At 61.4% G+C, this 11,859-nt stretch overlaps 2 protein-coding genes across 3 annotated transcripts; one reads left to right on the top strand and one right to left on the bottom strand.

Annotated features, from left to right (window-relative positions):
- Positions 1 to 144: 144 nt before the first annotated feature.
- Positions 145 to 6,682, top strand: RPAIN (RPA interacting protein). 2 transcript variants are annotated; one of them, XM_021694732.1, is made up of 7 exons: positions 145 to 241; positions 1,734 to 1,904; positions 2,888 to 2,948; positions 4,674 to 4,785; positions 4,904 to 4,967; positions 5,724 to 5,864; positions 6,548 to 6,682. In XM_021694732.1, exons 1-7 carry the CDS (start codon positions 161 to 163, stop codon positions 6,575 to 6,577), a joined length of 660 nt encoding a protein of 219 aa, XP_021550407.1. In that variant the 5' UTR covers positions 145 to 160; the 3' UTR covers positions 6,578 to 6,682. The 2 variants fall into 2 exon arrangements, with proteins under 2 accessions (XP_021550407.1, XP_044777577.1); XM_044921642.1 differs by lacking the exon at positions 5,724 to 5,864.
- A 63-nt stretch (positions 6,683 to 6,745) lies between these two features.
- LOC110584603 (complement C1q binding protein) lies at positions 6,746 to 11,553 on the bottom strand. The gene is made up of 6 exons (XM_021694710.1): positions 11,271 to 11,553; positions 10,512 to 10,662; positions 8,667 to 8,760; positions 7,498 to 7,593; positions 7,210 to 7,332; positions 6,746 to 7,119 (listed from the first exon to the last, which is right to left on the bottom strand). Exons 1-6 carry the CDS (start codon positions 11,473 to 11,475, stop codon positions 6,970 to 6,972), a joined length of 819 nt encoding a protein of 272 aa, XP_021550385.1. The 5' UTR covers positions 11,476 to 11,553; the 3' UTR covers positions 6,746 to 6,969.
- Positions 11,554 to 11,859: the final 306 nt, after the last annotated feature.

Here is an 11,859-nt window from a genome sequence, read left to right as displayed (position 1 = left end):
GGGGTCGCCCCAGTCTGTCTCCGTGCGGGGCCGGCCGGTGGGACGGCACCTCCCTGAACGCCCCGCGGACGGGCGCGGGGAGCGCCCGGAAACTACAACTCCCAGGGTTCTGCGCGCCCCGGGGGCGGGGCTTCCTGGCGGCGACGCCCGCGGAGAGGAGATGGCCGAGGCGCCGGGCTCCGGGCGCCGCTCGCTGTACAGGGCGGTGGGCTCGCCGCCGTGGAAAGAGGCTTTCCGGCAGGTGGGCGTGGGGCTTGGGAAGCCTCGGCGGGGCCGCCGCCGCTCCCCTCAGCCGCCCGGGCAGCCGCCGTCCCGCGCGCCGGGCGAGGCAGCTGGGGGAGCGCCGGGCGGCGGCGGCCCCGGAGCGGGACCGGACCGGGCTGGGCCGGACCCGCTCGCTGCCGGCGTTTCTGGGCCCTGCGTGCGGGGTCGTGGGAGCCCGCCCAGGCCCAGCACGCCGCGGGTGCACCTGCGCGCCCCCACCACCACCTGCTGGTGTCGGCGCGGGGGTCGGGGGGCGCTCGGCTCACTTCCCTCCTGCGAGCGGGGAGTTCTGCGCCAGACGCGAGATTTTGTCAGGTTCGAACCGAGCCCCAGCGGCCGCGCGCGCCTACGTCGCTTCTGGCCTGTTGTGGCATCGGCGTGGTCCCCGTGAGACGGCCCGCCTTCCCAGGAACCTCTGAGGGGGCGGGCGTGTGTGCCCCCCATGGGAGAAGAGTCCGGTGCTGGGAAGGACTGCTCACCGCAGGGGCTTCCCAACCTGGGCTGTGGCCACTCCGAGCCAGACAGGTCTTCGGTGTTGCGGCGCTGTTCCCTGCATCGTAGGAGGTTTAGCAGCATCCCAGGCCCCTACCCACTAGACGCCAGGAGCCCTAAAACTAAAGTGACAGCAGGAGGGTCTCCAGGCATGGCCCCATGCCCCATGAGGGATGAAATCGCCGCAGGCTGAGAAGCCTTGTAGAGGACAGCGGCTCCGTAGCCACATCCAAAGCAGCAGGAACGTGGGTGTAACCTGAACGTCCTGTCATAGCTCGGCACATGCTGAGCTGTTATTACCCAACCTTGAAGGACGCTGCCCTTGATCAAGTTGGCTATAAAAAGGGTGATCTGGGGGCGCCTGGGTGGCTCAGTCAGTTGGGCGACCGACTCTTCTTGGTTTCGGCTCAGGTCATGATCTCAGGATGGTGAAATGGAGCCCTCCCATGGTGCTCATGCTCAGCTCTGAATCTGCTTGAGATTCTTTCCCTGTCCTTCCCCCTCCTTCTGCTCCTCCCCCAGCTCACGCTCCTTCTCTCTCTCTCTCTTCCTAAAATAAATAAGTAAAATAAAATCTGAATGTGGTGATCAGAACACGTAAACAAAGCATGATAATTTCACTTGTCTGTGAATAAGGACTGGACAGAAATGTGCAAAAATAATAATAGTTAGGGTTGTAGTTGAAATTTTGTGTCTATAAATTTCTGTTAATGATTTAGCATCTAGTCTAAGAAAAAAAATTTTTTTTTTAGAGAAAGAGCATGAGTCTGGGGGGAGGCAAGGGCAGAGGGAGAGGGAGAAGCAGGCTTCCTGCTGAGCAGGGAGCCCAACCTGGGACTTGATCCCAGGACCCTGAGATCATGACCTGAGCCGAAGGCCGACGCTTCACCAACTGAGCCACCCGGGTGCCCCTAAGAATCTTTTTTGTTTGTTTGTTTGTTTGTTTACCGGACTCACCTTGTCTTTCTCCTTCCAAGGCATGCCTGGAGAGAATGAGAAACAGCCGGGACAGGCTCCTGAACAGATACCGCCGGGCTGGAGGCAATATGCCAAGGAGATCTCAGAACACCCTTCTGGTGCAGGAGGTGATGGAAGAAGAGTGGAGTGCTTTGCAGTGTGTGGACAGCTGTCCAGAGGTCTTGACCCAGGTCAGGCTGGGATACGTGTCTCCGGGGAGGGTGCTACAGCAGCAAGAGTGCCCTGGGTCCCCAAGTCCTCTGAACCCCTCCACCTTCCACCCTCCAGCCCCCAGTCAGGATTCCAACTGCCTTGAACCCAGGCTCTTCCATCTTTAAGGTTAGACTCTTCTAGATTCATGGTTCATAAATACTAGATTCTACCAATCTGTTGCATCATCGCATCTGTGAAACTAAAAAGAAAGATGTTTCACCCCTGGGCTCCCCTGCTGGAAATTTTGATTCAGCAGACATGGGCTAGCGATCCCTCTTAAAGTGGAGCTCTCTGATTCTCATCTTGGCCAGAGTCAGGGGCTGGGTGTGGACCGGAAACCATTTACCCTGCACGAGGAAGAGCCCTGGCTTGGATGTCAGTGGTTCTGGAATTCTGACCCTGGTTTTGCTTTGGACCCTTACTTGTCCTGTGCCTCCAAGCTTCGCTTTCACATTTAAATGAGGAAGAAGAGAGTGTGGTCAGCACAGTGAGGATGATATAAGAGAACCTTTGCAAACTGCTCTGAAAACATCAGGGCTGTCTGTAGTCATGAGGCGTTATCGGGTGCCTCCCGTGTGTCCCAAGCACGGGCCAGACGTCTGGGTTACGTAGTCCTATTTAGTGCTCACAAAGGCCCATTCAGGTCTATTCCCACTTGACAGAGGCCCGAAGTGAGGTTTACGGGGTTAGGAACTCCCCCAGCAGCTCCGGAGCTTTGGCGGAACAAGTACTTAGCCGGTGCCCTCTACCCTCTCCCCCCAAATTTGGGGCCCTTGTTTGTTACTGGCTGGTTTAATCATTTGTTGATGACTTCTCAGGGGGATCCCGTTAGCACATCGTCAGCATATCCTACAGAAGGATTGAACAGATCTCAGTTAAAGCAGAGCTCTTCAGGCCAGCCTCCCAAGCCTGAGTCACCGGGGGACTTGCTGGCTGATTGGAACTCCACTTTCTCTTGCAGTTGGAGGAGCTGTTGGACGTGACTGTGCTCGAGGAAAACCAGCAGGAGATGGCTGACCAAGGTGGCCTCTGGGAGGGTCCTTCCACCTGCACCTGGCTACTGGAGCGCTTTCCAAAGCAGAATTCCTTCTTTTTTTTTTTAAGATTTTTTTTTATTTATTTGACAGAGAGAGACATAGCGAGAGAGGGAACACAAGCAGGGGGAGGGGGAGAGGGAGAAGCAGGCTCCCCCCCGAGCAGGGAGCCCGATGCGGGGCTCGATCCCAGGACTCTGGGACCACGACCTGAGCCGAAGGCAGACGCTTAACGACGGAGCCACCCAGGCGCCCGCCTGGTGGTTCTTTCTTTCTTTTTGTTTTTTTTTTAAAGATTTTATTTATTTATTTGATAGATAGCAAGAGCAGGAACACAAGCAGGGGGAGGGGGAGAGGGTTAGAAGCAGGCTCCTGGCTGAGCAGGGAGCCCAATGCGGGGCTCGATCCCAGGACCCCGGGACCACGACCTGAGCCGAAGGCAGACGCTTAACGACTGAGCCCCCCAGGCACCCCCAGAATTCCTTCTTAACTGCCCCCCCTCTATGCCCCGCTCCGGGCGGGTGTCCGAAGTCCCTGCTTTTACTCTGGAGTCTTGGCTCTTCCCGAGAGTCTGTTGTGACTGGGCCTGGTGCTCGGACTCCGCGTTCCGTGCGATCGCTTTCTCCTGGGGACTAAGCTGACCAGCTAGCATGAGCGAGGAGAGGGGTGCAGGCGGCTCAGCAAGCGGTGGGGCCGAGAAGCCGCCTCCGTGTGGCGAGTCCGGGTCCTGTGTTTATTCTGTCCTCCGGTTCCTCTCCATTAATAGCTGAATAGCAGTCCCGTCACCGTACAGGATGCAGTTGAGATCAGAGCGCTCGCGTCCCTGCTTTGAGTGCCTTCCCTCACAGCCGTTCCCTGCTGCCTCCAGGCGCTCGTGGCGCCCACCCCCTGGGGCATCGCTAGGGCCGCGAGGTGCGGCCCAGCAGCTGTGTCGCTGAGCCTTGTCAGTCCCTGGCTTCTTTGTTATTTCCTGTAAGAGACAGCGTAGACCTGCCCTCTAAGTCTGTAGGCTTACGTAGCGTGGGGACGAGAGCCAGCGCCTCGCCAGTAAGCGGCAGCTGCCCCAGGAGGGTGTGGGAGGGCAGACCGTCGGCCCGACTGTGAAGACGCACTTCTTAGCCGGGTCGTAAGCGTTAAGGCTTTGTGGTCCGTACGGTCTCTGGGGCAGCAATTCGGTCCTGCTCCGGTGTAAACGGCCGCAGGGCTCACGGGCATGGCTGTGTTCCCATAGGACTTGACTTAGAAGATCGCCAGTGGGCTGGTCGGGCTGTGGTTGGCCGGCCCTGGCGTGTAGACTGGCTCACGCTTCTGTGCGTTTGTCCCTCCTTCCTGCCACATCCTCGGCGTGGTTGCTTGCTCGCTGCGTGAAGGAACACAGATTGTGAACAGCACAGACTGAGCACACAGACGTCGGGGAACAGATCGCTTTAAACTCAGCACCTAGTGCCCAGTCAGGGTCTTCTCTCTGCTCTGCTCCCGTCGCCTGGGGGGCGGGCGGGGGTGAACGCTGTGTCCTCGGCCCTTAGCCCCGGCGCTGCTCACGCAGGACAGGCAAGAGGGGAGGGAGCCAACAAGACGGAGCCTGGCAGAGCAGATGGGTAGCGGGATTCTGCCTGGATTCTTCTCTGGTGTGGGTGCGGCTTCCTGTGCAGGCCAGGGGCCGGGCCAGGGAGGGAGGGGGGGAGCTCGCTGGAGTCGCCCTTTGCCCCGCAGAGTGGTGCATCCTCAGGGAGTACGAGAAGAGCCTGCAGTTCGATGAGAAGTGTCTCAGCGTCATGCTGGCCGAGTGGGAGGCAAACGCCCTCATCTGTCCCGTGTGCACAAAGTAAGAGATTCCAAACCCCTGCGGCGTGACGGGTGGGTGGCATGTCCCCTGGAAGCTGGTTGTCCGGAAAGGTCTGGGGGTGCTGGGGTGCCCGCTGTGATCCCGGCTCTGCTTCCAGGTCCAACGTGAGCGTGTCAGGCGGCGTGGTCGCGTGTCCGTGTGGCCTGTACCTCCCCTCGCACGTGAGTGTCCCCCTTCCCACGGGCGTCTGCTTGCTGGAGGCCCCTTCGCTGGCGCTGTCGGAGCCGGTGGTGCATGTTTGCTCCCGGCGGCCCGGCCGCCTCGCCCCGGTGGCTGCAAAGCAGCGCACGCGCGCTCGAGACCTTTACAGCGGGAACACCGGTTCCTGGTCTTCCCGCAAAGTTCCCACGTGGGAAGACACAACGAGTGGCCCTAAGTGGCGGGACGGGGCCTGAACGTTGGCGGCGGCGAAGGGTGACGCCGAGCTAGCGTTTCACAGTCGCTCCCGGCAGCCGGTGCTCCAGGCCCCGGGCCGGGCGGGGCCGTGCGGCCGGAGCGCGAGCGGGCGCGGTGTGCGCTCCGGGTTCGCGGCTGGGAGGGCGTGCGGAGCCCGTTGCGCACTCAGGCTTTGCCCGCTCCGTGTAGCTCAACGGCTTTTTTTTTTCTTTAAACAATTACCCTGTTTGAGTATTTCCTGAACGTTGCATTCCTTGTCGTTGAAAAAAAGGAAGAGAAAGCCTTGTTTCCGTTCTCCGCCGGGTTACGGACGGGTATGACGGCGCGGTTCAGGTGGCGCAGGTGGCCCCGTGCCCTCCTGGTGCGGCTCACGCGGGAGCGGGGGGCCGCCGAGGTCAAGGGGTTAGCGCGGTCGGGAGCCCCGCCGTCCCAGCGAGCCGGCCTCGGGGAATCGGGATCTTCAAGCTGTTGACTCGGAGGTGACCGGGGTCAGGTTGTAGCTTAACTTTTTTATCTGCTAGTCTCCAGAGTTGACGGAGCAAAAGCTTCGAGCCTGTTTAGAGCACAGCGTGAGTGAGCACAGCGCGCGCTGCCCGCACACGCCTGCGTTCTCGGTGGCGGCCGGGCCGGGGGAAGCGCCCCGTCTTCTGATGAGCTGCGCGGTAAGCCTCCCGTGGGACCCAGCGGCCGAGCCGCCAGCGGCGGGTAGCGGTCCCGCCCAGCGGAAATCATACAGACGGGTAGATGTTTACAAATGCTTAGTCTTGCATAGGAGAGTGGGGGTAATGTGTTACTTACGCTAGGAGGTCCACGGTCACCCGAGGGCCTCCTGTTTCAGAGAGGACTCCGGGACGGCCCGGGCGCAGCCTGGACGGGGAGGGCCGGGTACACCTTACCGAGGGTAACGCACAGCCATGAGGACCTGCGCGAGCGCTCTGGGTGGTCATGGGATGACGGAGTGCGCCAGACCGCCAGATAGCCAGGGGCGTCCCCCGTGCCAGCGGTCAGGGGCTCCTCAGCGTGGTGGTGGGGCTGAGCGAGACGCCCACGGTCGGGAGGGGAGACCCAGGAACGCGTGCTGGCCCGAGGGCACCGCGAGCTCGGGTTCTGCCGGCAGTGGGCCTGCCCGTCAGGCGTGGGTTCACAGCCGCCGGCCACCCGTGTGCTGAGGGGAGGGTGTTTGGAGCCCGTGCCTGGGACCTGACCTGAGCCCCAGGTGCACACGCTGCAGGATGGGGGTCCCGAGGGCAGACGCCCCACCGGAGCCACCTCGCGTCCCTGCTGATGAGACCTGAATTGTGGACAGAGGTGGTGTTGGTGACTGGGACTCTCTGTTTAAATCCAGGCTTGTGATACGTGGGCTGTGATCCTCTAGAGCGGCCTCCACGCGTTCTCCTGGGGACACGACTCACTCCGCCTGAGACAGGCCCTTGTAATGCCAGCCTTTAATTTATGACTTATTTTGTATTAAAATTTTCAACCTGTCTGCTCTTGGTGTGTTGTGATGCAGGCCAAAGGGAGAGAAAGAAAAGGACAAAGCACCTTGGAGGAGAGAAACCAATTTTATTGTCCATCATTACGTTATACAAAAATCTCGGAGCAAGGGAGTCATAGAGAAGCAATAAACAGAGTAAATGAGAGGGCAACAGAAATAATTTAAATCTGAGTTATTCTCCATGATATTGGGAAGGCAACCACCTCGAAGCCCATGTGCGTCTGGCTTCAGAGCAGGCTGGTTCCCCGGCAAAGCCCGGCGTCTGGTCTGCTCTACGGACTCTTGACAAAACCTTTTAGATCCTCGAGAAAAGTAATGTATTCCTGGTGCTCCAGGGCTGTGCTGAGCTCCACCAGCTCGTCTGCGAATGTGTTATCCACCCCTCGGTCGGCCAGGAAATCCATCAGGTGGTCGTACAAGGCCTGTGGGCAACAGAGGCCTTTCCTAGTCCCAGGCTGCGCCCCTGCCGGCTGCCCAGCCGCCCGCCCGTCTGCCCCCCTGCCCGCACTCACCCAGTCCAGGGAGTCGGTGTTGAGCGTATAGTTCGTGTCCTTCCAGTCAGACTCGCCGACGGACTGAAAGCTCACCTCCCTGATGGAGAAAATGTCACTCTCCTCCTCCTCCTCTTGCCCGACCTGAGAACAGACGGTGATTGGAGGAAGTGAAGCCCTAGCCCGGGGCCAAACCGGGCTATTTATAGCTGCGAACTCCCCAGACTTCACCCCTTCCCCGGCTCTGCTGGTCTCCGCTGCACAATGCTGGTGTCCTTGCCCCCCCAACCACCCCCCAGCCCACAGTACCTCGTCTTCCGGATAATGACAGTCCAGCACCAGGGCCTTCCTGCCACCGTCCTTGACGACTTCCACCACGAAATTGGGCGTGGACGTCAGTTCAGGCTGCGGAAGCGAGAGCGCATCAGGCCGCTGCCTGGACCGGGGGGCTCGCGGTTCCGGGGGTCTGACGACCACCACTGTTAGGACGGCCCTTAGCCGCTTCCAAACTCCTACACGATCCTGCGACTCAACACGGAGCCTAGAACCTTCCACAGCACTAAAGCCACATACCAGCTTGTTCGGGAGGCTGAGCTACACTTCCCGTTGGTCCTTCCCCGAGTTCTGAACCAGGTTTTAGAGGGCGGAGGGTCACTCGCTTTCGCTAGCCCCCTACTTGTTCATAGAACTTCCTAGGTCTCGAATGACGAAATCTGAGCTGGGGTCCCAGCTAAGTTAATTGATCTGCTCTCCCCCAGGCCCGTTTTTCCATCCGTGCACTGCAAAGCTGGCCTAAACCTCCCAGATCTCACTTCCGCTGCCCGTTTCGGGCTCTTCTTGTGTCACAGCCCAGGACCCAGGCTGGGGCATCCCGCTAACCGGCCGTCCTCACAGCTCAAGAATCACAGCGCCCCTCCCTGTGGTGGTGAGCCGTCCTGCATCAGGGCGATGGCGGCCAGAGCGGCCGGGACAGAAGCGCCCCGGGGGTGTCCTCTCTGTGCTTGGCCAAGAGGCGGTCCCAGGACCTGCTTAGTCAGGAAGTCCGGGCACCCTGTGGCCCCGATGCTGGCCGGGCCCTAGACCAGGCACAGTGCCTCCTACGACGTGCGAACCAGGCAGGACAGCCAGCGGCGGGGCAAACACCTTGTCGACGCTTCGGGCCTTAGCCTCTGACGCCCCAGCTTCGGCAGTGGGTGTTTACTGCCAGCCCGTGACACGCTGGAACGTTCCTCCCTTGCAAACGCTCCAGATAAGATCCCGATACCAAACCTCTCCCGATCCTGGGAAGACTGAAGACGGGTTCAGTCCCTTCCCACCAAGCGAACACAGGCCACAGTGTGGAGCCCCAGCCTGCAGGGGCCGCGGTCCTGGTGCTGAAGCCCGAAACCGCTGCGCGGGGAGCAGAGGCCCAGAGATGGCCGTGCCCTCGCCTGCCCTCACCTGCGAACGAAGGAGATCAAGGCCCGCACCCCACTCACCTCCTGTTCTTCCACCTTCTGCCCCTGGGACGGCTCCTCCTCCCCGTCAAACGTGGGCGGGATGCTGTTGTTAATGTTGAAGGTGACGGTGATCCTGCAAAGGGCAAAGACGAGGTCAGGGGCTGAAGCTGTAATGGGCGGACAAGTAGCGAGCGCTACCACAGTGACAGGCCCGACTGAAACAGTGTGTCAGAAGCTCCGCACCAACCCGGGCATGGGGTCGGCAGTCTCCCTGCTCCGGCCCGGCTTCATCTCCGCCACACACAGTCCCGGGGGCCCTCCACTGGCGGTCAGCGGCTGAGCGTGCGTGGCCCTGAACGGAAGCCTCCTTCCCCGAGAAAATCTGCCCACGGAGGGGGGAAGAGAGGCACCACGGTCGCCCACTGTCAGCAGAGGACCCAGAGGGGCTCTGGGGGTGGGGCTCCCCAACACTATGCGCCGCCCAGGGCAGCTCTTCTCCATTTTTTTAAAAAAGGTTTTATTTATCCATTTGAGAGCAGGAACACAAGTGGGGCGGCGGGGGGGGCAGCAGATGGAGAGGGAGAAGCAGGTTCCCCGCTGAACAGGGAGCCCGACGTGGGGCTCGATCCCAGACCCCCGGGATCATGACCTGAGCTGAAGGCAGATGCTCAACTGACTGAGCCCCCTGGGCGCCCCAAAATCCATTCTTCAAAATAGCGGTAAGAAGTTTTATAATCACGAAGCAGGCTGGAAACACCCAACTCATGACAATTAAGCTGCAAGACTCCTCAGCTGCCAAACCCTGCTCCCGAGTCGGACTGAGCGCCGCAGGGAGGGGTCCTCCGGCACAGACGCCCCGCGGGTCCCCTGGGCTCGCTCGGGACCCCCAACCGCCGCCCTCCAGAGCCAGGAAGCTGTTCTCCTGCACAGCGATGCTGGCGTCGCAGTTGGCCACAAAACCTGTCTCATCTGTCCCCAGGCTGACCAAGCTGAGCTCCTGGGCGCAGAGGTGCAGTTCTGTTCACGAGAACATTATCTATAATGAGCCCAAACTGGCCATGAGTCACACCCTAGAAAGATGGCTTAGGGGATGTCACGGGGGGGCCGGGGGGAAAGAAAACCAGAACCCGACTTTACAACATACACAGAAGTTTACTCAAAAAGGGGACGGTGAACAGCTGAACTCAGTACAAAATTCCCCACCTTTCTCCCGGGGACACTCACTGCCCTGTGTCGCCCTCCGCTCACACGTGAGTTATACAGCTCACGTGTTCCCTGCTGTAAACGCCAGGGCAGGGCCTGGGTTCCCACAGCAGAGCCCGCAGTGTGCGAGTCCACACCGCAAACCCGAGGCCAGTCTGCATCGGTCAGCACTGTACAAATTTCTGAATCTGGGGCGCCTGGGTGGCTCAGTCAACTGAGCGTCTACCTTCGGCTCAGGTCATGATCTCAGGGTCCTGGGATCGAGTCCCACGTGGGGGGGGGGGGGCGTCTCCGCTCAGCAGGGAGCCTGCCTCTCCTTCTGCCTGTTCCCCCCTCCGCCTTGTGCTCGCATTCTCTATCTAATAAATATCTTTTAAAAAAAAAGTTTCTGAATCTGCGTGTCTGGATTCAGGCACGGCCTCACCGGGAGACAGCCCACAGTGGTCCAGCAGACTTCCAGCGACATCCTTCTCTACTGTCCTACTTATTAAACCAACTCGCAGCAGATCCGTGTGCAGCGAATGAACCACCTGGAAATCGTGGCCAAGGACCTGCTGGAACTAAAGGCAGCTCTGGGAGAAGGCAGGGCAGGTCCCGCAAGGTCAGGGAGTCGGTCCCCTGCGGCCCACTCCGACCGGCCCGCTCCGACAGTCGGTCCCCCTACAGGCCCCCCATACTTACTTTTCTCCAGCAACTTTCTGCACTAGCTTGGCTTCTGTCCCGTTCACTTCCAGCTCCCAGCCTCCAGACATCTTGGGGAGGGACTTGTGCTTCTGTATCTTTTTTTCCTCCTTAATCTCATCGTTCAGGAACTCAACGAAAGCTTTATCTCCTACGGTGAAAATCCATTAAGATACAAAAAGAGAAAAGCCAGCCAGTCTAAACCCTAAAAAAGACCCGGGGCGACTGCAACCAGAATCTGGCCTCGGGGCGGTTGCTGACACTCCTGCTGGGGATGCGGCTCCCCCGGAGCCTGAGTCACACCCGCCAGGCCCCGGGGTCCGCACCTGTGAAAGTTCGGGTACCCTCAGCGCCAGGCTGAGCTCAATCCTGGAAAAAGGACTTCCAGCAGCGAACTCACCACCACGTTTCACCGCGAAGCCAGAAGTTTCCCGGTTACCCCCGCTTTGACCTGCCACCTTCAACCCCGACCACCGCCTCCCCAAAGCTCCCTTTCCGAGCCTCGGGACGAAGCCGGCCGCCGGGGAAGGGAAGCAGCGCCGCCCCGAAGCGCAACACTTGCTGGGTGAAGACGGGAAACGCGGTCCCACGCGGGTGTAGCCCGGGGTCGTCCACCAGTGGGGGCGGCTGCGGACGGTGGCTCGGGGCCCCCCACTCCCGACCCTTGACCCCCAGCCCCTGAACCCCCGTCCCCCGGGCTCGACCCCTCCCCCCCGTTCCCCGACTCTGAGCCCCGGCCCCCGGGCCCCCGGGCCTCACCCTGGGTGTGCAGCTCGCTGCAGCCGCAGCTGCAGGGCCCGCGGGCGCGCAGGAGGCCGGCGCACACACGGAGCAGCCCGAAGGGCCTCACGCACGGCCGGGGCGCGGGCTGCAGCAGCGGCCGAGGCGACGGGGCGGGGGCGGCGCGGAGCCCGGCGACGGCGGAGCCCAGCGCGCGGGGCACTCGGCGCAGCAGGGGCAGCATCGCGGCGGCGGACACGTGCGGGTGCGAAGGACGAACCCAGGCCCTAGATCCCGGCCCGCGCGCCGCCGGAAGTCCCCCCCGCCGGGAGCGCTTCCGCGCCGGCGCAGTGCGGGCCCGAGGCGCCGGGCTAGGCGCGCCCCCTGCTGGGGGCCTCCGAGGTCAGCGCCGCCGCCCGCGCCGGATCATCCCGCAGGACCCGCCGTACCGCCGAGCGCTGCGGGCCGCTCTGCTCCAGGGCGGGCCTTCTGAATTCCCGCGACCACCCCCCCACCCAGCGTGCACCTCCCCCTGCGTGCACCCCACTCCGACGTGCAACCCCCTCCGCCGGCGTGCACACACCCCCCTGCGTGCACCCCACCGCGACGTGTACCCCCTTCCCCCCGC

Source organism: Neomonachus schauinslandi, chromosome 15 (assembly GCF_002201575.2).
Source record: "Neomonachus schauinslandi chromosome 15, ASM220157v2, whole genome shotgun sequence".
Taxonomy (NCBI): Eukaryota; Metazoa; Chordata; class Mammalia; order Carnivora; family Phocidae; genus Neomonachus; species Neomonachus schauinslandi.
The sequence above is the reverse complement of the archived record's forward strand: the minus strand, read 5'-3'. Positions and strand labels throughout refer to the sequence as shown.

What these genes read in the sequence shown, in the direction of transcription:
- RPAIN (XM_021694732.1), top strand. Translation starts at nt 161, where the DNA reads ATGGCCGAGGCGCCGGGCTCCGGGCGCCGCTCGCTGTACAGGGCGGTG. An exon ending in GCAGGAGATGGCTGACCAAG is followed by an intron (nt 2,949 to 4,673) that starts GTGGCCTCTGGG and finishes TTTGCCCCGCAG; the next exon opens with AGTGGTGCATCCTCAGGGAG. An exon ending in GTCTTCTGATGAGCTGCGCG is followed by an intron (nt 5,865 to 6,547) that starts GTAAGCCTCCCG and finishes GTTTAAATCCAG; the next exon opens with GCTTGTGATACGTGGGCTGT.
- LOC110584603 (XM_021694710.1), bottom strand. Translation starts at nt 11,475, where the DNA reads ATGCTGCCCCTGCTGCGCCGAGTGCCCCGCGCGCTGGGCTCCGCCGTC. An exon ending in CAGCGAGCTGCACACCCAGG is followed by an intron (nt 10,663 to 11,270) that starts GTGAGGCCCGGG and finishes TTTTCACCGTAG; the next exon opens with GAGATAAAGCTTTCGTTGAG. An exon ending in CAGAAAGTTGCTGGAGAAAA is followed by an intron (nt 8,761 to 10,511) that starts GTAAGTATGGGG and finishes TGCCCTTTGCAG; the next exon opens with GATCACCGTCACCTTCAACA.